Below are 27,478 nucleotides of genomic sequence, written 5' to 3' on the forward strand. Positions count from 1 at the left end.
TTTGGGGGTACAGATAAGTTACAAGGACACTGGGCTAATGGGCCAGTGGTGAGAACAAAATGATTCAGATGTCACTTGGCGTAGCCTTGGCAATCTCAAAAAGTGTGTAGTGGTTCTAGTGTTGCATCTTTAGTTGTATCTATTTTTCCTCTCAATTAAATACACATATTCAAATTTGCCATCCTACTTTTAAAATAGAGGCAATTTTAAATACCCGAACAGTCAGTTTAATCAGAGGAGTGCTTAAGAAATTGGCCATTATGTGTGTAATTTCAATACAACTTTTATGTTATTATATTACAGCATTCCATATGCAGTATTGCTGTAAATGATAGATTGGCATTAAAATCTAAAACATTCATAGGGTTATCTGTTTGATTATTGTCTTTGTTGAAAAAAATAAATAAGAGTGCAAAATACTAGGTAATAAATGTAAATCCCCCTTGCAACTTATCAACTCGATCTCTGTTAATGAATATTACTTTGCTTTCCAAGGGGAACTGTATCCCTTGAGATACTCTATGATATATAACTTTACTAAGTAAAATAAATTAGCAATTCATCACTTACATTTGGTGGTCAAGTCATACAGACAAACAATGCAATTCAAGCTTACCATTATGGATATGGAGGTATGAGAAGTTTTTTTTCCAGTAAAATAGCCAGGAAGATGCTTGGAATTATCAGTTGTTTGTACAGTATGATATTGGAAATATTTTACATCAAATAATTCATATTGTGTTTATTGCAGTCTAACAAATTAGAATTTACAGGTGTGCTACATGTCTTCTACTCTGATGTATTTCATCCTAATTTTACTAAATGCATTTCTTAAATATAATAATATCTGCACTTTAAAGAATGAATGTACTATACATTTGTGTGGTATTAATAATCCTACCAAAATGGCACTAAAACCAAAAAAAAAAAAAAAAAAGCAATTTAGTATCTGTTTTCAAAAATAAAATGGTTGGCTTTTTTATAAATTCTTTTCCTGAAACTTTCAATATGCATTTACTGTATTTCTAATAGCATGCAATTTTGGTGGAAAATGTAACACTATATTATAAGTCAGTATATGCTGAAATATAGAAATATTTGGGGAGTTTACAAATACTGAGAGAAAAAATCATTGTGTTTGATCAAATGGGAAGGACAGCAAATGTTGCAACAAAATTACTTTGACAGTGTGCACACTTAAATGGACCATTCTCTGCCTCTCTCTATTAAATCCACATTAGTAAATTCAGTATTAAATTTACAATAGTTTAATTGATTATTTGCCAATAAAAAGTAATGATGTGGACAAACTTTCCACACACAAGCAAAATGACTAAAGACATATGAGGCAGATATGAAATAGTGGGTAAGAATTAATTAAAAAAAGAAGTTATCTTTGTACTAAACTGTATGTGTATGAACATAAATAACCAATATAAATGTTTGAATTAAAAAAATGTAGAAATAAAGGAAAGTATAGTTTTTTAGGCACACATTTTCAAGATTGCCCTAAGATATCCGTGGGTTGTGCTACAGTACCACTGACTGATGTTTGCTCGACTATGTTGACCTGTGTTGTAGGTTACTTTGGACAAAAACATCTACTAAGAGAATAAAGGTAAATGTACATATCAGTACATACACACAGATTGAAGAAGATATTAAACATGCAGGCAATCATGGACCTATTGATCACATTGTATTTTTACACCTTTGTTATTTTTACAGCTTTGACCTGCACAGAGTAAACTAAGTGGAAGAATACAAGCTATACATGCAGTCAGTCAGTGAAAATGTCAGAATAGCAGATAGCAAGTTTATTATATAAATGGAAAATTGCATGAAAATGGTCCTCAACATGGGTCCTGAAAATGATTAAAAGAGTCAAGAAGTCTAGTTGACTGATTATATAGAAGCAAGGAAAAAATAGCCCACCAAAACAGGCACAGTACACAAAGTACAATTCTTATTACAGCTGTGCTGGGTCTGGCAACACAACTGGTTGCATTTATTTCACAACAGTTCTTCAGTAGTAGGGTGTTGTATCGTGTTATCCATGATAGATGCAGTGATAAGTCAAGCAAAAGAACACCTTTCTTTTGGCTACCTGAACAGATTACAATATGCACGCTTTCAAGGTGATTGGGACCTTCTTCAGTTAAACTTTTAACTTTTACAATTAAAAAACATTTATTCTGACATAATCAGTGGTAAAAAACAGTACACCAGCACTTTTAGGGACAGGGTATGCCCTCATTTTGTTTGCCTTTTCAGATTTTGCAGACTGCCTTAAGAGGTTTTAAAAAAACAATCACTTTTTAAATATTTAAGATTTTTTTTTATCATTTCTTCTCATTTTCTAAACATATTTTAAATTGATCTTCCATCCACTGTTTGTTTAATTTCCCTTTATTCTTTAGCTGGATGATTTCACTATTATTTATTGCCATATTCCTAATCACATGGATTCTCATTGGCACAGAGGCTGTGATATATAAAACAGCTAGAGCATTAAGTTAATGAAAAGCCCCAATAAAAAATCCAATAATTGTCACTGATGAAATTCAATACTCATCACTGTAGTGCAACATAGAACTAGGATTCAATTAAAGTAACAGTAAAGTAAATTATACTGCTTTAAATTCCCGCTTCAGGTATTTTAATATAACTGATACCCAATCATTAGTGACTCTGTAATGCACTGAAACAGTTTAGAAAATAAATTACTTAGTGAAGTTTGCTATTCAAACTTTGTTTTTAGAAATATTATACTTGCACCCAACATCTTTTCAACTTTGTTATAACTTTACATTCTTGTAAACATTTAAAAAAAAATCAGTTTGACCTAGATTAAATTAGAATTTAGCAGATGCTTAACAGTATGGAGTTCTAGTCATGTTTAAATATCTTTTAACATATTACATGGGTATTTTAGTCTAAAATTAAAATCAGATAATGGAATTATTCATAGTATGTAGTTAGTTATAAGGAAACTCACTAGCAAACATTATTATTATTAAAAGATACTATAATCTGTAAAAAAAATTATATGATGTATAATTTTACTTGTAAATGATTTTAATATCTAGCGACTATTTTCTCATTTGTACCACAGGTCAAGAGCATAGAAACAGTGGACTACAACAAAATGAATATTGACTACATTTCACCTCCAGATATTGTTCATTTTTGCTATGAGTCCATAAATAACTCCTGTTATAAAGAATTACGTCCTCCCTACGTTCCAACTTTGCTATATACGGTCATGTGGACAGTAATCTTGCTGACTATTTTTGGAAACCTCCTGGTCATCATTTCTATTTCACATTTCAAGCAGCTTCACTCACCGACAAACTATCTGATCCTTTCTTTGGCCGTAACAGACTTGTTAATGGGTGGATTTGTAATGCCACCCACTATGTCCCAACTTATTGACAGCTGCTGGTACTATGGAGATTTTTTTTGCAAATTTTATTTTGGTACTGTCATTATGCTCTGCACAGCATCAATTATTCATCTTTCTGTTATATCTCTTGACCGTTATTACGCAGTATGTTATCCCTTGAGTTACAAAGCTGTAATTACTGTGTCAGTCACACTTTATGTTATTTTAGTTAGCTGGATTTTGTCAGCTTTGACAGGATATATAATTATATTTTTAGAATTAAACATGAAAGGCATAGAACACATATACCGCAACAGGTGCATAGGCAGTTGCATTCTAGTACAAAATGAAGCTTCTGGACTGGTTTCTTCTTTGCTGTCTTTTTACATTCCTGGATTCATTATGATATGTATTTATCTTAAAATTTTTAAAGTAGCAAAAAGACAAGCTAAGTCTATTAAGGATTTGTCTCAACACATCCAAACAAATGAACAAAAGAAGGATGCAGCTTTGCAAAGAAAAGAAACAAAAGCAGCCAAGACACTTGCCATAGTTCTTGGGGTTTTCCTTGTTTGTTGGCTCCCATTCTTTTTGTGCAACATCATTAATCCAATTTTAAACCATCCTGCTCCACCAACTATGACAGACGTGCTAGCATGGATTGGTTATATGAACTCTACATTTAATCCACTTGTTTATGGGTTTTTTTATACCTGGTTTAGAAAATGTTTGAAAATAATTGCATTAGGAAAAATCTTCAAAGCCGATTCGTCCAGGACAAAACTGTTTGCCGACTAAAAAAATTTAAATAAATATTATTTCATGATGTAGTCTTGAGTAGGAAAAAGCAAAATTCTTTTATTCTTTTTATTTTCTAATGTTCAAAAATAAAATTTAGCAAAAGATAATACAGTGATGTTTGAAACTAATTCATAATGCACATTAATAGTTATTTGAATATTATGCTGGAGTATTATAAATAATATAATATCATAAACACCATATGTTATTGTCTTATATTCTGTCTGAATGGTTTAGCTTTCTTTTTGTCTAGTATTGTAAAAGTCATTACTTCAAAGGTGTAATATGTTTTCATATCTGTTAAAAACTGAGATAATTCTTCATGGCATATACAGCGAAAATTATGTTAAAATGTTACTGATAATCTCGTGATAAAATGAACTCTACAAGAATGAAACATGTATCTTTTGTAATTTATATACATATAGTTAAATAATAATAAAACCAAAGTAAACAGATGTCCTTTACAATAATGCATGCTTCTTCATAATACTTTAATTAGTGTGGTGCTAATACTTGAATCTTGACCTTTGTGAAAGGATAAACTCAAGCTCACAGCAGCCCTACACTTGATAAGTAGGCTTAGAAAGGACAGGACAATGTCAAATCTCTGTCAGAGTGCTGGCGTGTAATCAAGATTGACATTAAGAAGATTGAGGTGTTCCACAATAACTGCCTCAGTAGAATTTGTCATATCATTTGGCCAGAGATGTTAAATTATATAAGAAGATCAGCTCTAACAGTGTGGTGATGGAGATCAAGTGCCATAGAACGAAATGGCTTGGACATGTCCTCCAGATGGACCAGAACTGTATCCCAAAAGTAGTTATAAATTGGACACCTACTGAGAAAAGAAAGCAAGGAAAGCTGAAAACAAACTGGAGGAGGACTGCAGAAGCTGAACTGAAAGAATTACACCTCTCATTGGGCAAAGCACAATATGCTGCCAATAACAGAAGAAGATGGAACCAAAACAAAAGCAGAAAAACAAAGACAAGAAAATAAATGGAGCAGATTAGAGAATTCCCTGATTGGGATAATTATGCTAGCAAGAAAGGGTTTACTTCTGTTTTTTCATCTATTTAAGGAGAATTACAGACTTAGGAATGGTTTCTCAAACGCCTCAATGGCTTACTCAAAATCAGATACATTTGCGAATATTTGTATGAATCTGTTTAAATTCTCACCGCTTCAGGATGTGGTGAGAAGCTTTCAATATAGTCTCATTGTGTTGGCAGACATCGAAATACTGCTCAACAGAGACAAAGACACATCACAGAAGCAAATTAATGGGAAAGTACGTAAGGAGGAAGTAGTAAAATATTTTGTTAAAAAAAATGAGGCAGTTACATTTATTAATAAAAAAAAAAAAAGAAAACAGATGGTATGGCATGAAGGCACATGAGTACAGTGACCCCCATTTAAAAGGAAGACCAACATCTCCCAAGGTTAACAGCAGCAGATATCAGGTTCTTTTCTTAAAGAGACAATGACTGGTACTTTCATGATTAGATACTAATCATGCTACCATAATTACGAATATGTAGTTTTTACCTACTGTTTCCATCTCATTGACATTGCTTTAACCCCTTTACAATTCATTAGAAAAGTATCCTTGGGCAATTCCACTTTTGCTGCTATAGACATTGCATGATCCTCATACTGTTGCCATTATGTAATTTCCCTTTTCCCTTACTATAGTTTATTTACACATATCAATGTGATTCAAACATCAATAATTTAATCACTGCATGAGTTTATTTTTTTGGTGTAGTTATGATTTGCATCTAGAGACTGGAGGTTACATTTCTTGTAGATTTCAAAGGTACTTCATTTACTACAATTTCCCTGAATTTATATTTTGAATGTCCTTACCGTTCTCTAATCTAACTTTCATTGTTTCTCATTGGATCCCTGTTTTAATCTGTTGCTTTATTCAAAACTTTACACAAAAACCCCTCTTAAAGGGAAGGCATTTTGAGGTGTGGTTTTTTTTTACTGGTAAGAGATTCCGGATTCTCACCAGTCTTCTCACAAGCCTCTGAAAAACAGACAAAAGATCTTAAAAGAGAGACTAGTGAGCACAGTGTAAATATGACTCTCATTGTTCATTATCAGGAATCTGGTTCATAATCTATTCCCTGTCATAGCTCTTGAGAAATTTCAAAGTCAGGATTTTGCCATCTCCAAGTTACTATATATTCTTATTAATGGTATTTCAAAGGTGGATGAAATAAAATATAATAATAATAATAATAATAATAATAATAATAATAAAGCAAAAATGTGAATATATACAAATTACAATATTCTAAATAAACACTGATTTCATAATGAAGGTGCAAACTGTATTATACTTAGATGTGATCTCAAAGGCTAGTGAAATTACATAGGAATGTAATTTTATTTGTCTTTATCTTCAACTTCATTTTTTCAGCCACTATTCATATTTTATTATGTAAAGATTTATAACAGATGGACAATAATATAGTAGAATCCACATCAATACCTGTGGTATTAAAAAAAAAGTCAGGTTATAGATTAGAAAGTAGTGAGATAAATTTGTTAAAGATCACTGCTGCAGAAAAGGATTAAGTGTCTTAATCTTAACCTGAATGTTTAAATGGCAAGCCTTTTCCACATCCAAGGTTATAATTGCTTCTGAGGTTTCCATTTTCAGGGGGAAATATGGCATTTCAAATTATACATTTAAATCTTATTTCTTTTAAGAGGTAGATAATTTAGTTCAGTTTTAACCAACATGGGCTGCACAGTAAAAGCACTGCTTCACAAATATTCCAAGGTAGACAGCTTAGTTTCAAACTGGAATTGTAATTCAATGTATGTATTTATTTTTTGGTTTATAGCAAGGTTAATTTTTCCATCCAGCCAATTTCCAACCCACTATATCCTAGCTGGAGGCAATCCCAGCCAACACAGGGCGCAAGGCAGGAACAAACCCCGGGCAGGGTGTCAGCCCACCGCAGGGCACGCACACACACACCCACACACCAAGCACACACTAGGGACAATTTAGGATCGCCAATGCACCTAACCTGCATGTCTTTGGACTGTGGGAGGAAACCAGAGCACCCGGAGGAAACCCATGCAGACATGGGGAGAACATGCAAACTCCACACAGGGAGGACCCGGGAAGTGAACCCGGGTCTCCTAACTGCGATGCAGCAACGCTACCCATTGCGCCACCGTAGATTAATTTTTATTTAATTTTATTATATCCCACATTATATAATGTTTCCAAACCTAGCCAGCTTGAAAGATGGTGATCTGTTGGTAAACTATATGGTATTACATTTCCAAATCTTTACAATGTTTTGTGTAAATTATCTCATAATGGAAAAATGATGCAGAAAGCAATAATGAATTTCCTACCCTGAATGTACAAATCAAATGAGAAAAGAATATTGCTGGAAAGTGACCAGGAGCTATATAAGATGAAGCACAGCTCTGCATCAGTGATACGGTGCTCTACAGTTTCTTCAAAAATATGTGACAGCACTTCTGTTGTTGGTCCATGTACTTTTATTTGCATGTCACCTGCTGCCATAATGACAAACCCGTCATTTTTATTCACTACATGCATCTCTTTGACATCACTTGAATCCCTTTACCATTTATGGATAAGACATCCAAGGGCTCTTCCATTTTTGTTGCTATGTAGTACAGACATTGTGTGTCCCTCATACAGTTGCCACTGCATCATTTCCATTGTCACTTACTGTAATTATTTATATACAAATAAAAATGTGCACCAACTGTCTCATCTCATTTTCTGAAACTGCTTTTGCTAGTGTGGGTCATGGTGACAGCAGGCCAAGCAGATAAGACCAGACTTCCATGTCCCCAGTTACAGATTCTGGATCATCCAGGGGAATACCCAGGTGTTCTTATATGTTGAGACATATAAACATTCCAGCATGTCCTGGGTCTGCTGCAGTGTCTTCACCCAGTGGGATGTACAAGGAGAACATCTAGGGATAGACACCAGAGGAACATCCTTACAACATTCAGATCTCACCAACTGGCATATCTCAATGTGCAACAACTCTATTCTAAAACTCTCTTGAATTGCTGAGCTTCACACCCTATCATGGATTGTCAGCCCAGCCACTCTGCAAAGAAACCTCATTTCAACCTCTTGTAATTACAATCTCATTGTTTTGGTTATTATCCACTGCTCACGATGAAAAACTGATTACAGAGATACAGACTGACTAGCAAACCGAGAGCTTTGCCTTTAATCTCCTCCTGATGCAAATGTTAACAATTTACTCACTGCAGTGTTTCTTTCTTTTTATTTTAGTGCTGTTAAGATTTATGTCTGGGCTTAAATGTTCTAGTGCATTTAATGTGTACTTCATGTACTACAATTTCCCAAAATTCATATTTTTAATGCCCCCATTATTCTATAATTACATTTTTAAAATTGTTTCTCATGTCATGCATGAATATCTGGGAACCACCTTCTAAGCTCAGAAAAGGTAAGAAATACCACCCTGGGACAAAAGAGGGTGCTGTTGCTAACAATGTCTGCTCTTTTGCTTGAGTCTAGACCAGGATTTCAAGTAGATTACGTAGTGCTCCTTATGTTCTGCCCAGAATTTCCATGCCCTTTATGGCGGAGTCGCAATAAAAATGGATGTGACCTAAAGAATGGCACCAGAATACAACCAAACATCGCCTAGGATGTAGCTTCTGACGAAGCCTTTTTGGCAGATAACAAGAAGTTACAGCAAAATAGTGTTTCTGTTGTGTTCTATTTTCATTTTGTTTTATAAATGTATTAAGAGGTATTTTTGTTGCTGTGGGTCTCTATCTCAGTCACACTCAACAGATCCCTATTTTAAACTGCTACCTTCATCAATACTTTAGACAATGATGCTTCTTACAGGGAAAGTTTTTTGAGATGTGGTTGCCTTTCACCTGTGAAAGCTTTTTGCATCTTACTAATCTTGTTGCAAGCCTTTAAGAAACAGTTGAAAGAACTTGGTGTGAGAGACTAGTGAGAATAGTGCGAGTGAAACTCTCACCACTCGTTTTTGAGAAACATGGTCTTAGGCAAAGACCGTAGTCTAATGAGGCAGTGGAATTGTTATCCAAAGGGATTGAGAAAAAGAATGCTACAGATGTAGTGACCCTATTTAAATTTTGTACTTGATGTGCTGGTCTAGGCAATCTCCTGTCAACCACAGCACAGTTCCTCTGCCTGATGGAAATTGTAGTTCCCGTGTCAGAACAGCTGAAAAGCTGCAGATGAGATGAAAAGGTGGAAGACAATGTTAATTTGCTAAACAGTTTGTCTTTTAGTGAGCAAAAAAAATCATTTTCACTTAAATCACTGGTTCATCACTAATAATAGACCAAAGTAGCCCAAAATAAATGTAAGAAATGAAAGCCTGAACCCAAAATCTTGAGAACCAACTAAGTACAAATGATAGTAGAAAATGTAAAACTCCAAAATGAAATGAACCTGTTTCCTTTGAAAAGAAGTAAATACACATTCAGACACGGAGATGATAGGGTATGTGCCAGAACAAATTTAGTTGAAAGCACAGGCATTTACACAGGGGTTGGAGTTAGTGAGATTGATGTGTGATTACAATATAAATAAAACCATAGTATTTTTGATTCGGAGGGCACGGTGGCGCAGTGGGTAGTGCTGCTGCCTCGCAGTTAGGAGACTCAGGAACGCTTCCCGGGTCTTCTGTGTGGAGTTTGTATGTTCTCCCCGTGTCTTTGTGCGTTTCCTCCGGATACTCCGGTTTCCTCTCACAGTTCAAAGACATGCAGGTTAGGTGCATTGGCGATTCTAAATTGTCCCTAGTGTGTGTGTATGTGTGAATGTGCGCGCCCTGAGGTGGGCTGGTGCCCTGCCTGGGGTTTGTTTCTTGCCTTGCACCCTGTGTTGGCTGGGATTGGCTCCAGCAGACCCCCGTGACCCTGTAGTTAGGATATAGCGGGTTGGATAATGGATGGATGGATATTTTTGATTCACAATAAGCCAGAAAGTGCACAGTCAAAAGAGAAGAGCAACCAGAATGCCTCAAGTTTGTACTATAAAAAGCCAAATACAGGTTCACTAGTCAAAAATTTGTAAGTACTGTGGACGCTGGCCCAGATACACACAGACGGACATCTTCACTTCACCACACACTGTTTATTTACACTATTTACACAGTTCAATTACATGCACCACAAACCCCAGTGCCTCTTGCACCGATTCCCCAAAGTCCAGGCCTTACAGTTCCAATGCCTTTCTCCTGACCGCCTCCAGTCCTCTCTCCAGCTCTGTCCACTTCCACCCGACATCCAGCCCCTTAAATAGGAACCCGGATGGGCTCCAGCTGCTTCCCGGCATTCCTCTGTAGCCACGCCCCAGTGTGGCGCAAGTGCCGGCTGCGCACCCGGAAGCCGTCCGGGTGTCCCCCGTCGTCTTCCCCCCAGCACTTCCTGGTGTGGCAGAAGTGCTGGGCTCCAGGGATATCCAGGCACTGGGGTGCCGCCTGGCGGTGGCCACGGGTCCCTACCGGGCTGGGCTTCCAAGCCCTTTACCCGAGGCCCCCAACATAACCAGGGTGGATGCCCCCTCGCGGTCTGGAGGAGGCACAAGTACAAATAAGTGCAAAGACCTCCCTCATGAAGAAAACAAACACATGGCAGCATATATACACATGACAGAGCTCCAGCTGTGCTGCTGTGGTCTGGCTGTTACAATTTTTATCAGGCATTGTTTTTAACATAGTTTCATAATAGACTCCTATTAAATTTTCTTATTTCATAATAACAATTTTTGTGAACCTAATGTTATTACGTACATATACATTCTCAAACCCATTTAATCCAATTTAAGCTTATGGGACAACTTATTTCTGAAATTAACCATATACTTCCTAATATCTACAGTACATTCTGAGTTTTCTATTAATTTCCTAAATACCTGAAAATTGCATAACCTTTTATGCAAAACAACCAACGAAAACAATCCTGCTATGTAATACTGCCTAACTATGTTAAATGAAAAAAAATGTGAGTGGTGTACAAAGTAATCAAGCTGAATGCGCTGTATCATATGGCAAGAAGAATATGAAATTCAGTTGTAAATAATAAAGAAATCATTCACATTGAAATACTTTTTTTTAGACTGAGTACTCGAAGTATTATATTAAAAAAAAACTATTTTTCATCCACAATTGAATCTTGTGGCGTAATTACTGCTGACTACTGACTGACTGTTATGAACTGTGTTCATAGCCAGCAGTAGCCAAGTTGACTTAATGCAAATACATTTTTCTGTACTAACATTCACGTCAATGCATGCAAATATATAAAGCAGTGGCTTGTACAGAGAGGTACTAAAGAAGTTGGCCATTATGTGTGTAATCTAATCTGTTTGACTCATTTGACATGTCAATAATCATTGTCCAATATTTGTATATTACACTGTGCAACAGTTTAAAGTTATGTTTCAATACAACTTTCATATTAACACTTAACTGTGTGCCTTATGTTATTGTTAAAAAACATTGCCACGAAATATAAAACCATTATAAGTTTATCTTATTTTGTTTTTTATATTTGAAAAATATAGAATTCAAAACTTCAGGTAATAAATTTAAACCACATTGCATGTGACCACTATAATCTTTGTTCATTTCCCAGGGGAAATAAAAACCCTTGAGATACTCTATGATATACAGAATATATTACAGAGTGAAATTATTAGCAATTTATCACTTCAGTTTGGTACTTAAGTCATATAGCCAAACAATGCAGTTCATTCTTCCCATTATGGAAAGACATCAAATTGAGGTATGAGAGTTTTTTTTCCTTTAGTTAAATAACTACTGAGTTTCCTAGAATTACATTTTTTGCAAATTCGTATATCTAAAATATATTAAAAAAATATCACAGTTTATTGTAATGTATCAAAATTAAATAAAGCTAGAAAGAAGTATAAATCTTCTTCTCTGATGTATTTCATCCTACATAAATTTCACTAATTTAAGTAAATCCTGTTTTTAAATAAATTTGAGAACTAAAATTTAAAGCAGTAAAGTACCTTGTATTGTATATAATATATTATAAATCATCCTTAAAAATATGACACTAAGCAAACCTGAAAAATTTAAATAACATTCTAGATATAGATTTGAATTTTTGAAAAGGCTTTATCAACTTTTAAATTATACACCTGTCATTCCTCATTGCTTTAGACTCAATAGGAAAAGCAAATCCTATTACTTTTGAGTTATCTGTTTTTTAAAAATGCAGTGTGGCTTTTTTCTAAATTAATTTAATAAAATTTTAAACATGCATGTATTTCTTATATGTTGTAATACTAAAGAAAAAAGTTAAAACTGTAAAGTTAGTCAATATATGCTGAAATACTGTATTTAAATAATGAGTGAAATATCATTGTGTCTGATCAAAACTATGGGAAGCACAAAACAAATACTTTAAATTGACAGTTTGCACACTCTAATGGGTCATTGCTGCCCCTCTGTCTTTAATACAGCAAGGTAGAGGTTAATAAAATAAAACTTATGAATAAATTTCAGTAGTATATTTAAAATAGTTTAATGGATTATTTATTAATAAAAAGTCATCATGTGGGTATTTTTTTCCAAAAACTTGCAACATGAGTATCCATGTTACCCAGATATGGAATTGTGGGCAAGAATTAAGGAAAAAAAGTGACCATTGAAATTTAATGTATGTGTATGAACAATCACAAAAAAATAATGTTGAAAACATCATTGCTAAAGGAAAGTATCGTTTTATAGCACGCATTTTCAGGATTGCCGAAGAAACCTGCAACTATGTAGACGCAGACTGAAAAAGGTATTGAACATGCAAGAAATCAAGTTAATACACAGAACAAACTTAATGGAAGGAATACCAACTATAAATGTTGTCTGATGTTCAGGTCAGAATGATAGAAACCAAGTTTTTTTTTACACTGGAGACAGTAGTGGATATTCATAGGAACACATTGCTCAGCTATTGTATTAAAACAGTCAAAAATACTATCTCTTGAATATTTTAGACTAATCATATTAGTAGGCAAAGAAAGCAAATGTGTGAAATTGTCTTAATTTGTATTTATCACACAACAGTTTGTCATAAGGTGTACTGTTGTGAAATATGCAGAATGTAGTAAAAAATTTCCCAGTGAAAGGTGCAACCTATTGAAGTGACAGTAAGAACATTACATCACCCTTATGATGTTTCACTCAGAGCTCTTTATATTATAACCCATTGCTAAACTTTTAACCTTTCCAATTAAATACAATTTTTTAAGAAGGAATGCAGCCAGTGCTCATTTTTTTAACTGTTTATATGAGGTAATCTGCGCTGAGAATTTTAATAAACATTTAAGTTAATTTTCAAAAACATTCCTTCCTGCTAACTTATTTTAAACTTATGTTTAGCTGTGATTAACTCTTAAGGTTTTCTTTTCTTCTGCAGTCAGATTATTTCATTCATTTCATTATTTATTGCCAGATTCCTCAGCTAATACACACAAATTCCTCTCACTGTCATAGAGGTGGTAGACTTTCTTTTAATAAATATTATTCGACCACCAAACATGTTGTGTACTTTTTTGTAATCTTAAATTCTTCTAAAGAGAAAAAATGCTCAATTTAATATAAATTACATTAGAACTTAGGAAATGCTTCACACTATGGAATGCAACTTAGAGAGCTTCATGATTAATATACAACATAGTATTCCATATTTAAGAAACATTATCTCTAATGTTATAATTAAAATCACATTATTGAACTATTTAAAGTATGTAGTTAGTCACAATGAAACTTCCCCGAGACAAAATATTATTATTAATAGATACGTTAGTGTGTAATTAATACAGGATATAAAGTGTAATCTTACTTGTAGATGATTTTTAATAACTTGCTACTATTTTCTATTTTTATTTGTACTGCAGGGGAAGAGCATACAAACAATGGACTGCAACTCCAGCTGCACCTCAGCTCCACAAACCATCCAATTCTGTTATGATTCAATAAATAACTCATGTTATAAAGAAAGCCGTCCTGCCTATTTTCGGCCCTTGTTATATACCATTACATGGACAGTAATCTTGCTGACTATCGTTGGAAACCTCCTGGTCATCATTTCTATTTCACATTTCAAACAGCTTCACACACCAACAAACTACCTGATCCTTTCTTTGGCCATAACAGACTTATTAATGGGTGGTTTTATAATGCCACAAAAAATGTCCCAAATTATTGATACCTGCTGGTATTATGGAGATTTTTTTTGCAAATTTTATCTTGGTACTGTCATCATGCTCAGCACAGCATCAATTATTCATCTTTCTGTAATATCTCTTGATCGTTATTATGCAGTATGTCATCCCCTGAGTTACAAAGTTGTAGTTACTGTGTCAGTGACAGTTTATTTTATTTTAATTAGCTGGATTTTGTCAGCTTTGACAGGATATATAATTATATTTTTAGAATTAAACATGAAAGGCATAGAATACATATACCGCAATAGGTGCATAGGTAGTTGCATTCTAGTGCAAAATGAAGCTTCTGGACTGGTTTCCTCTTTGCTGTCTTTTTACATTCCTGGATTCATTATGATATGTATTTACCTTAAAATTTTTAAAGTAGCAAAAAGACAAGCTAAGTCTATTCAGGATATATCTCAGCACATCCAAACACATGAACAAAAGAAGGATACAACTTTGCAAAAAAGAGAAACAAAAGCAGCCAAGACACTTGCCATAGTTCTTGGGGTTTTTCTCCTTTGTTGGCTTCCATTCTTTTTGTGCAACATCATTAATCCAATTTTAAACCACCCTGCTCCACCAGCTATGACAAATGTTCTTGCATGGATTGGTTATATGAACTCTACTTTTAATCCACTCGTTTATGGGTTTTTTTATACCTGGTTTAGAAAATGTTTGAAAATAATTGTATCAGGGAAAATCTTCAAAGCTGATTCCTCCAGGACAAAACTGTTTGTTGACTAAGTAAAAAAAAGCAAATATTATTTTGAGATGTAATATGGAGTAAAAAATGATAAATTCAGTAATTTATGCCTTTTTCCTATGCTAATTTAGTATTATAGTATTTAGTAAAGTATAATACAGGGATGTCTAATCGTAATACATAATGAAAATAGTGTAGAAAGTTCTGTGTATTAACAGTAATTAGAATATTTTGCTTGAGTATTATAAATAATAAAATCTTATAAACACCACATATTTGCTTACATGCTCTCTGGGTGGTTTAGTTTACTTTTTTTCTAATATTTTACAAGTAATTATTTCAAAAGCATAGCATGTTTTCATACATGTTAATGATTAATATTTCTTCATAGCATTTATGTATAAAATTCTGTTAGTCTTCCTTATGATCTTGTCATAAAGTAAGCTCTACAAGAAAAAGAACTGTAACTTTTATAAATCAAATATGTATAGTTAAATAGTAATAAAAGCAGATATCCTTTACATTAATTCATACTTCTTTATAATCTCATTGGCAATCTAGGGCTAATCATTGCATTGTGCCCTTTGGAGCAGGAGAAATTCAGGCTCACTGTGGCTCTAAACTTGATAGGGATTTGAGAAAATGGAAGGTGAAGGGGTGTTTGAAATTTTGTTTAATGAGAAACCTATATTAGTTTTTTCTTCATACGTGTATCCTCTTAAAATGTTAAATTTTTTTGGTGTTACTGACATTCATTTAATATGTAAGTATAACCATAAATTATACAGTTTTCTTCTTACATAAAACAGAATAATCAATATAAGTTAATAAAGAGCTCATATTAGAGAATACACTGAAATGGGATGGTGATGTTAGTAAAAAAAACATATTACAAAACCAAGTGTTCTTTCTATCTATAAAAAGAGAATTATAGTCGTAATCCATTACTTCCTTATAGCTCTTGAAATATTTAATAGCATTTTACCATCTCCCAATTACTAAATATTCTTAACAATAGCATCTCAAAGGCAGATGAAATAAAATATAATAATAATAAAGCAAAATGAAAGTGAACGCACACAGATGAGTACAGCTTTTAAAATACAAAATGTACATTTATTTAATATTGAAGGTGCAAACTTTATCACACCTAGAAATGATCTCAAAGGCTAGCAATATTACATGGGAATGTCATTGTGATTGTCTTAATCTTCAACTTCATTTTTTCAGCTACTACCCACAGTTTCAAAATAAAATTTTACTGTGTATAGTTGCATTTACAGCATGCAGTATACCATCCCAAGGTGCTTTAGAAAGAAAACAATGACAATACAAATGGTACAATACAAAATCATTCAACACATGGTCAAGAACAAGGATGCAAGCTTACAATAATCTAAATACTGTATGTACTGATTAGCTGATAGTACATGAGCTATAAAAATTAGAAAGATGTTTGATTTGTAAAAGATCACTGCTGTAGGAGATGATAAAGTATCTAAATCTATACTTTAAATGATAAAAAGCCTTTTCTGCATTTAGAGATATAAGTGCTTCAGAGATCTTCATTTTCAAGGAGTATTATGCCTTCTGAAACAAATTGTCTTCAGAAACAGTTATACTAAGTTAAGAAAAGCCAGAACAGTAACATTCTAGAATTTATTTCTATTAAGAGGCAGATTATTTAGTTCAATTTTAACTAACATGGGTGGCACAAATGTTCCAAAGCAGAGAGCTTAGTTTCAATCATTTAAACTCAATTTTCTTTTTTTAATGGTTTATATGGAAATAAATGTTAATTTTTATTATTAACTTTACTATGTCTCATAGTATATAATGTTTTCAAACCTAGTCAGCATTAAAGATGATGCATTTTTAAATGTATAATTTTCACAGTAAACTGAATGTTTAAGAATTATATGTTTTCAAATTTATATTTTTTAATGGTTTATATGGGAATCAAAGTTAATTTTTATAATAGTTTTACAATTACATTTATTTGTTTAGCAGATGCTTTTATCCAAAACAATTTATAAAAGAGGCCAACATATTTGAGTAAACATCATCCTGGTGGAATGTTTTGGAACGAATGTTACAGGACAAGTTTACAAAATTGATCATCATAAGTGAAGAGCTCAGAACAAAATACAAGCTAGTTATCATTCCTTGCTTATGACACCAAAGAGCTAATATCAGTTAGACGGAAATACTCCAAACAAGAGATTTTTCATATATATAGAATTTTGAATTAGGGTTTGAATTTTGTATAGTTCATTCTACTTGTAGTGTAATCAGTTTATTTCAGATTTTTTGTCACATGTGTTATCCATCAACCAGTGTTCCTCTCCTGGATGGAGTTTAAATTCTTAAAGTCTTTTTTCAGTTTTACATTCATATTTTTTTCAATTCGTTATTTATTTGCATTGTTTTGTTTTTTATTAGTTTTATGTTTGATGTTATTGCTATGTATCCATGCTGGTATTACTGTGTTTCATGTAGTTTTCATCTGTATACAGGGCCACGTGTCCATTTCCACCAAAGGACTTCCCTCAACCCTATAAAGACTGCAGAAACAAGCAGCCCCTTGTGGTTCAATTAAATGTGCTTACTCATATTGTTGAGTTCTCTTGCGTTAATTATATTTTGTTCATTCTATCGATTTTTTGACAATTTTGCTCTGCATTTTGATCTCTGTACCGGATTGTGTTTTTGGACTGGTTTACATAGAAAATGCCTATTTTTAGGCTCTTGTGTGGTATCTTTGTGCCACTTGGATTTTATGCAGGAGTGCATTTCTGGTTAATAAATCTTTAAGTTATTATGATTCTTTGATTTTCTTTGATTACTTTGATTTTGTGATTTCCTTCCCATCACTAGAAGTAGTTTCTTGGAGTCTATAAAGATTTTAGGTGAGATAGAAAGAAAAAACATTGGTCAATAATGGCTTAACAATACTGTACATAAATTTTGGACCCATGAGTTTCTCATAAAATGGACCAAATGGCTAAACACAACTCATAATAGATAGAAGTAGTCCAGTGAGGCAGTGATATTGTTACCCAAAGATGCTGAGGATAGATAGATAGATAGATAGATAGATAGATAGATAGATAGATAGATAGATAGATAGATAGATAGATAGATAGATAGATAGATAGATAGATAGACAGATAGATTCTATTCTCCATGATTGACAGGAGCCTGCTCAGCGCCCGTCGCTCTGCCACGGATGTCAAACTATTTTTGAAGCAGTTGTAGTGTTCTTATTTAAACTTTGTGAGTGCTGTTCTAGTCAAGGTGTCATCCTATTAGCCACAGTGCAGTTATTCTGTCCAATGGGTATTGTAGTCCCTGGGTTGGCACTTCAAAAGGTCTTCAGCAGATCTTCTGTGCTGAGGTCTTTTCCATCCATTGATTAATTCATTGATTATAAATTTTTTGTTTTTATCTTTTTTCAGGATCATTACTTGTTCCATCATCATTGCTCTCATTCTGGCTGCTTCTTTGACATTTTCTTCCATAATTTTCTGGGTCTTTTTTGGATACATTGTTTCACAGATGCTTGTTATATGTCAATATCAGTGTAGCTGTTTTATTTCTATGGTTTCTACAATTGGGTGGATTTCCAATTCTTCAATTTCTTATCCTATATTTTTTTGTTTTCGCTATCACTCACCTTAAATACTCCATTTCTACTGCAGTTATGTTAGATCTTTGTTTATCCAGTATTGTCCAAGATTCTGCAGCATACAATATTGTTGACACAGATATGTTTTTGATGAATACTTTAAATAATCATTTCTTTTTGGCACCTACATTTCATTTAATGCTTCCCATAGCAATATTTTCATTACAGCATTAAGTGCTACTTTTAAATCAAGAATTCTTGGTATACTTCTTTGCAGATGGGATGAAAATCTGGAAGAAGTGGTTGTTTTTGGCGAACACTGTTCATCTTTTACTGAAACAAAACAAAAGTAACCTCTCAAATTACTAGTTTATTACTAATAAATGCAGTGATCTTTACCTCAGAGGCATTATACGATTCTGACTCGGCAAAAATTATAGTAGCAAATTAGAACTTAAAACAAAAATCATTCAGCCATTTTTTTTAAAAGGAAGTATATATACATGGAATGGTAGGATCAGAGCCAAAACAAATTCAGCTGGGGATAATTGCATTTAAATGGGTGGGGGGATTGTATTTACGATATACACCATTGATCACAACATTAAAAACCCCTGCCTAATATTTTGTAGGTTCCCCTTGTGCCACTAAATCAGCTCTGACTTGTGAAAGAGTCCTGTGGTATCTGGCACCAAGATTGTAGCAGCAGATCTTTTAAGTCCTGTAAATTCTAGGGTGGGGCGTCCATGGATTAGACTTGTGTTTCCAGCACATCGCACAGATGCTCAATCAGACTGGGCTCTGTGGAATTTGAAGGCCAATTCAACACCCTGAAGTTTTTATAATGTTCCTCAAACCATTGCTGTGCATTTTTTTCTGTGTGGTAGGCTACATTATCCTGCTGAAAGAGGTTAATGTCCTCATGCAATACCATTACCATGAAGGGGTGTGCATGGTCTGCAGTAATCTTTAGATAGGTTGCATGTGTCAAAGTAACATCCACAGGAATGCCAGGACTCGAGGTTTCCCAGCAGAACATTGTCTGGAGCATCACACTGCCTCCACCAGCTTGTCTTCTTCCCATAGTGCATCCTTCTGCCATTTCTTCCACAAGTAAATGACATACACGCATCTGGCTGTCCACATGATCTAAAAGAAAACATGATTCATCAGACCAGGCCATCTTCTTCCATTGCTGTGTGGTCCGGTTCTGATGCACACATGCCCATTATAGGTGCTTTCAGTGATGGACAGGGTTTAGCGTGGACACAATCACCGATCTACAGATATGCAGCCCCATATGCAGGAAGCTGTGATGCACTATGTGTTCTGACACCTTTCTCTTATGGCCAGCATTTTAAGTTCTATAGTAGCTCTTCCGTGGGATTGAACCGCAAGGGCTAACCTTTGCTCCCCATATACATCAATGATCCTTGGTCACTGGTTGTCCTTCCTACTAATCACTGCATACTGGGAACACTCCACAAGTCCTGCCATTTTGGAGTTGCTCTGACCCAATCATCTAACCATCACAATTTAGTCCTTGTCAAAGTTGTTCAGATCCTTACACTTGCCCATTTTTACTGCTTCAAACAAATCACCTTAAAGAATTGACTGTTCACTTGTTGCCTAATATATCCCACCCTTTGACTGGTGTAATTGTAACAAGGTAATGTTATTCTTCTATTCTGTCAGTAGTTTAAATTGTGTGGCTGACTGGTCTAAATAAGGCCCATAGTATTTTTGTTTCACTAGATATATGCCTGAAAGTAGATAAGCAAAAGATAAGAGCAAATATGCCACAATGTTGCGCTGTAAGAAGCCAAAAGCAGGTTGCACATATCAAACATTTCAGGTGGCACCAATAACCAAAAGTACAAAGGGCTCACTCATACAAAAAATCAACACACAGATTAAAAATGAGATCCCAGGCTGCTACTTTGCATACCAAGGGAAAGCAGATCCTTACCCTTATTCAACACAGGGAGATTGCCTGTTCACACCATGATATCCATAAAGTTATCTGAGCAGTTTGTATTTGCATATTATTTAGTGCTTTATTATATATTAATTCATTTAGATAAAGTTTCATATTTTTTTTAAACATAGTTTCTTATATTTTAATATCCATGCATATTTTGCACTTTGCTGTAACAGACACTTGTCATACTTAATTTTTGCCTGATATCACCACATCAATAGCAATGTTTGAGAAACTGCTTTTGTTGTTAGATGCAAATATAAACCTGCTTAATTCAGTTTGGTCTCACTGGAGGACTTAATCAAATACTTTCTGATTAACTCATATTGTGTTCAGTGTTGTGACATTTCCAGCATTATCAGCAAACGTGGCCGTTCTGCACATGTTAGAGGTTGATGTGAGCAAAACTTTTAAACAAGTCAAATTCTTTGAAGTCGCCAACCCAGACGGAATCCATTACTATGTCCTGAAGGCATGTGCCATGCAGCTGATACAGGTGTACACTGACACCTTCGATTTGTCCATGTATTTGCGTCACTATGTTTCATGATTTTTCAAGAAAACCACATTCATGCCCATGCCAAAGAAATTTGCTATTCGATGCCTGAATGACTATCAACCCGTTACCTTAACTTCGGTGATGATGAAATGCTTGGAGAAATGGTCATGATTCACATTAGCAACAAGATATCTGACACATACCTGGAATCCAATAGTTTTCATACTTGCACGACCAGATCTGTGAATGTAGCCTTCTGGAAAGCATTACAACCTATTTCGCAATGTTGTTTATCAATTATAGATCTCCCTTTAACACTGTTGTGCCCACCAGCCTATGTTGGAACTCAAAGTCCTTGGTCTGAGCAGCTCAAACAGACTGGTCATCTTTTTGACAAATAAGCCCCAGTCAGTGAGGACTGGCAAAAGAACCTCCTCCACACTGTTCACCAAGATCAGCATTTCTTAAGCCTGCAGCTTCAGTCCACTTCTATGGAAACTTTTCACATATAACCATATAGCAAAGCATGAGGGGAACAGCATGATCAAGTTTGCAGATGCCAGCACCATGATTACCATCTACTCCACCAGATGCCTGAGGAAGACCAAATCAGTCTTCTTTGATGCCAGCCATATAGCTCATCCCTTATTTTCACTTTTGCCTTGTAGAAAAGACAGGAATTGTCAATTTTTCCAGGCTGGAACTCAAGTTCTAATTCAGCAAGATGCTATCAGATGATCTTAATAATCACCTCTTTTTCACAGGGCTTACCTTTGGAATTCAACCTCTGTGTCTTATCTTACGAAAAAATTGATAACAGACCATTTAATATCACAGGGATGTCTATGAAAGTCACAATACAATTTCTTTTTATATAGCACAAAATCACACAAGAAGTGCCACAATAGGCTTTAACAGACTCAGGCTTGACCCTCTAAGAAGACAAGGAAAAACTCCCAAAAAATCCTTTGTAGGGAAAGAATTGGAAGAAAACTTGGGAAAGGCAAATCAAAGAGAGACCCCATTCCAGGTAGGTTGGGCATGCAGTGGGTGTCAAAAAAGGGGGTAAATATAATACAATACACTAAAAAGAACACAAATAATCCTCAATACAATATAACAGTACAAAATAAATATTACAAATAAAGAGCAGAATTCAACATTAGATGATATTACATAATGCGATTTGGATTTGTTCAGAGTCTTGGAGACCTTGCCTATCAAGCTGCCTGCCCCTATTGGCAATTCCACAGCTGAGTCGTTGCTGGACCAGCCAATACATGTTTGCCTTGCAAATGATGGGGCAGACTGATCACCAGTCTAACCTGAAGGCATAATCTCGCTAGCAACAAAGGACACTCTGTGTATAAAACCCTTGACGAGAAACTGCAGTAACACCTTAACCAAAAGCAAAGAAGGAGATGAGCTTGTGAACAAAGAAAGGAACTGCACTAAAGATTCCTCCATGTGTCTGGAGAAAAGTGACCAGGAAAGTAACAAAGAGTTGTTCATCTGAAACCATAAGGAGTACTTTGATTCTGAGAAATATTAATTGATTAGACAAAGCCGGCTAGTATATTATGGTGCTGGTGTCAATGTAACTGAAATCCTAACTTTGTGAATGATAAGTTCTAGCACTGAGTTATAAGTTTGTTTCTAAATCCTGGCTGAAAGTGCATAGCCTTATCTCACAGATGCACACTGTCTCATGCACACAATTCTGTGTATGTGGGAGTGGAAAGCCAGAGCAGAGTCTGACTGTGAGTAAATGAGTGCCACTTGAAAAAAAAACAGAAGTAGCAGTTTACAATTAGCTTAACAGCTTATCTGCCATAGCTTCATGAAGTTAAAAATCAGAATTCATGAATGATGTGCCTTTTTCTATAAGACTGAAAAAGGTCTTTCAAAGCCAAGTGGTAGAATCAATAAGCATTGTGCCTTTTTCTATTGGAGGGAAAAAGGCCAACTCAACTTTTTTAACATCTATCTATCTATCTATCTATCTATCTATCTATCTATCTATCTATCTATCTATCTATCTATCTATCTATCTATCTATCTATCTTTGCATATATCCATTTTCTTTTATCCTTATAATAGAAATATATTGTATTGTTTTGTTTGTTTCTACAAATTTGTTTGGGTTATTTGTGAAAGTAAGTCTTTTGCCCACTTCTGAACTACAGCAGAGAAGGTCAAAGTGTTAAAGTAGACTTTTCACTGATTTATAAACCTTGTTTATAAATTGAACAGATCGTTTTGGAAAATGAAACAGAGATCCCTCACTCAACCTACGCTTAACTTGGCATCCCTTTTGGGAGGGAGGTTTGTTGATTATTTTAATTTATAATCAGTATCACCAATGGTAAAACTAATAATCAATGAATATTAAGCTATTTTCCTACTACTCTTATTTTTTATATTGATTTATTTATACCTCATGTTATTGTATTATTGCCTGTATCTACTTCACTGTACCCCCATATTACCCCTGCAACTGTGGCACAAAAATGTTTCTATATTCTTATAGTGTATGTGATGATAAAGATCTAATCTAAATGACAGTGTGTTTTGAGTAAAAACTTTACTTGAGTTTTCTTCTAATTTCGCTTGCAACTGTGCCTGAATAACTGAAAATTTGCTAACATTTTTGAAATATCTCCAATAAAAAGAATCATGCTATGTACTACTGCCTAACTACAATATATGAAATTGTGATAACAATAGAAATAAAATAAAAATTATGGATGTACAAAGCATGCAACTGGATGCATTGTACTGTTTGAATCAGTTTAAATAATTACAAGTAGACAGTGAAATGCAATTGCAAATTATTAATCAATCATTATTTTTTAGGCTGAGAAACACTGGAAGTGTTATTTTGGAAAAATGATTGTTTCTACCAGAATTTATTGTTGTGGTGTGATTACTGCTTACTACTAACTGACTGTTACAGTATGATCTGTGCTCATTGTTGGCAGCAGTCAAGCTGACTCACTACAAATTAATGTTTCCTTACTGACATTCACTTCAATGCACTCACATCTATAACACATTTGTGAAAGAGAAATACTTAAGAAATCAGTCACTATGTGTGTAATCAAGAGTACTCTGTCTTTCTACTTGATATATTAATCATTTTGCATTTATATTTTACACTGGATCTTTCACTATATCTTTTTATATAACTTTTATATTATTTGACTGTATTCCATGTTTTGCTGTAAAAAGTGCAAATTGCCATAGCAAAATCTTCATAAAGTTATCTATGTTTTTTTTTGTGTTTAAAAAAACACAGAATTAAAAACTCCAGGTTATTAAAGTAAACAAGCTTGTAACTTAACACTGTGGTTGTTGTTCATGATCATGTTCATGCTTTCCAAAGGGAAATGTAACCCTTGAGATGCTCTATGATATATAACTTTAGAGAGTGAAAGTATTAAGCAATTTATCACTTATATTTGGTGCTTATAGTCATACAGACAAAAATGCAATTCATGCTTACCATTATGGAAACACATCAAACTGAGGTATGAAAATTTATTTTTCTTATGCTTATTGTAGTTAAAACTAACAAAAGTGCAGATCTGTACTCTACTGTATTTCATCCTAATACAATTTCACAAATGTTACTAAATCTTATTTGTAAGTAAATATAAAGAGAATTAAACTTTCAAACCATTAGTGTACCATGTATGGTATATAATGAACCATAAATCATCCTTCTAAATATGACTTGCCGAACCTGAAAAATGACAATAATGTTATTCCAAATACTGATTTTAGCTTTATTAATTTTTAAATTAATTTTAATTTTGCCAAGCTTTACACTCTAAAAACTTTTTAGCATCTGTTTTTAAAATTAAAGTTCTTTTTTTCATAAATTAGTTTAATGACATTTTAAATGTATTATTTCTTATAGGTCGCAATACTAGAGAAGCAGTAAAGTATACACCAAAATACTGGTTATAAATATTTGGACAATTTATAAACACTGAGCTAAACATCATTTTGTTTGATCAAAACTAGGGGAAGTATAAAAAATGTTACAAAAAATGACTTTAAATTGACTGTTTGTCTACTCTAATGGGTCATTCCTGCCCCTCCGTCTTTAATCTGCCTATGTAAAGGTTACTGAAATTAAAGTTAAGAACCTATTTCAGTATTATATTTAAAATAGTTTAGTTGACTATGCATCAATGAAATGTCATGAAATGGGAAAAATGCAAAATGACTAAAAACACATAAACTAGATATAGAATTGTAGACAAGAATTAGTAAAAAAGTCACCATTGAAATTTACTCTCTGTAAAAAACATTTACATACAAAATAATGCAAAAACTAAATTGATAAATTAAAGTATAATTTTCTGGCACACATTTTTAAGATTTGCAGAAGATATCTGAGAATTGTGCTTTGTATCGATTATGTAGACACAAACTGAAAAAGATATTGAATATGCAAGAACTCTAGGGACTATACTGTATATATTGAATTTGTACTGAACAAGACACTCACCTACACAGAACATACTCAATAAATAAACATTCTAAATGAATAAATAAATACAGGAAATCTCTTCACATTACACAGTTATATAAAGCATGTGTTTAGTCTGAAAGAAAATGACCCACAAAGTATTATTATTATTAACAAATATTACTGTCTGTAATCACAAAATTATTTGATGTATAATTTTACTTGTCAATGATTTTAATAACTAGCTACTATTTTCTCATTTGTACTGCAGGGGAAGAGTATACAAACAGTGGACAACAACAAAGTGAATTTCAGCTACACTTCAGCTCAAGATGCTGTACATTTCTGCTATGAATCCATAAATAATTCATGCTACAAAGAATCACGTCCTGCCTATTTTCCACCTTTATTATATGCCATCACATGGACAGTAATCTTGATGACTATTTTTGGAAACCTCCTTGTCATCATTTCTATTTCACATTTCAAACAGCTTCACACACCAACAAATTATCTGATCCTTTCTTTGGCTGTTACAGACTTATTAATGGGTGGTTTTGTAATGCCACCTATTATGTCCCAATTTATTGACAGCTGCTGGTATTATGGAGAATTTTTCTGCAAATTTTATCTTGGTACTGTCATCATGCTCTGCACAGCATCAATTATTCATCTTTCTGTAATATCTCTTGATCGTTATTATGCAGTATGTTTTCCCTTAAGTTACAAAGCTTTTGTTACTGTGTCAGTCACAGTTTATTTCATTTTATCTAGCTGGATTTTGTCCGCTTTGACTGGATATATAATTATATTTTTTGAATTAAACATTAAAGGTATAGAACACATATACCGCAATAGGTGCATAGGAAATTGTATTCTAGTTCAAAATGAAGCTTCCGGACTTGTTTCCTCTTTGCTGTCTTTTTATATTCCTGGATTCATTATGATATGTATTTATGTTAAAATTTTCAGAGTAGCAAAAAGACAAGCTAAATCTATTAAGGATTTATCTCAACATATTCAAACAAATGAACAAAAGAAAGATGCAGCTTTGCAAAGAAAAGAAACAAAAGCCGCTAAGACACTTGCCATAGTTCTTGGAGTTTTTCTGTTTTGTTGGCTTCCATTCTTTTTGTGCAACATCATTAATCCAATTTTAAACCACCCTGCTCCACCAGTTACGACAGACGTGCTTGCATGTATTGGTTATATGAACTCTACGTTTAATCCACTTGTTTACGGGTTTTTTTATAGCTGGTTTAGAAAATGTTTGAAAATAATTGCATTAGGAAAAATCTTCAAAGCTGATTCCTCCAGAACAAAATTGTTTTCTGACTAAAAAGGTTAGAGCAAAATTATTTTATGTACTCTTGAATAGAAAAATTCTAAATTCAATTAAGTGTAAATTTAGTAATACAGTAACTAGGAATGTATAATATAGTGATGTCTAAATATAGTACATAAGAAAATTAATGTATCAAATTGTGTTAGCAGTAATTTTAGCATTTTGTTTGAGTATTTTATATAATATCTCAAACATCACATAATATTTTCTTACATGCAATGTTAGTGGTTTAGCATGTTTACTTTTAGTGAAGTATTTCAGAATTAATTATTTCAAAGGAATAATGTTTTCATATCTGTCATAAAATGAAAAATATTTCTAAGTAGCATATATATAAAAAATTCAGTTAACTATACATGCTTCTAATCATA

General features: G+C 33.7%; 3 protein-coding genes across 3 annotated transcripts; all 3 read left to right on the plus strand.

The window, feature by feature from the left end:
• The first annotated feature begins 3,148 nt into the window (after nucleotides 1-3,148).
• On the plus strand, nucleotides 3,149-4,183 carry LOC120526520 (trace amine-associated receptor 1-like). The gene has a single exon (XM_039749685.1). It carries the CDS (start codon nucleotides 3,149-3,151, stop codon nucleotides 4,181-4,183), a length of 1,035 nt encoding a protein of 344 aa, XP_039605619.1.
• Nucleotides 4,184-14,174: 9,991 nt separating this feature from the next.
• Nucleotides 14,175-15,215, plus strand: LOC120526521 (trace amine-associated receptor 1-like). The gene has a single exon (XM_039749686.1). The coding sequence runs from the start codon at nucleotides 14,175-14,177 to the stop codon at nucleotides 15,213-15,215; it is 1,041 nt and encodes a 346-aa protein (XP_039605620.1).
• A 9,576-nt stretch (nucleotides 15,216-24,791) lies between these two features.
• Nucleotides 24,792-27,101, plus strand: LOC120526522 (trace amine-associated receptor 1-like). The gene is made up of 2 exons (XM_039749687.1): nucleotides 24,792-24,812; nucleotides 26,034-27,101. The coding sequence occupies exons 1-2, from the start codon at nucleotides 24,792-24,794 to the stop codon at nucleotides 27,099-27,101; spliced, it is 1,089 nt and encodes a 362-aa protein (XP_039605621.1).
• Nucleotides 27,102-27,478: the final 377 nt, after the last annotated feature.

This window comes from Polypterus senegalus, chromosome 3 (assembly GCF_016835505.1).
Source record: "Polypterus senegalus isolate Bchr_013 chromosome 3, ASM1683550v1, whole genome shotgun sequence".
NCBI lineage: Eukaryota > Metazoa > Chordata > Cladistia > Polypteriformes > Polypteridae > Polypterus > Polypterus senegalus.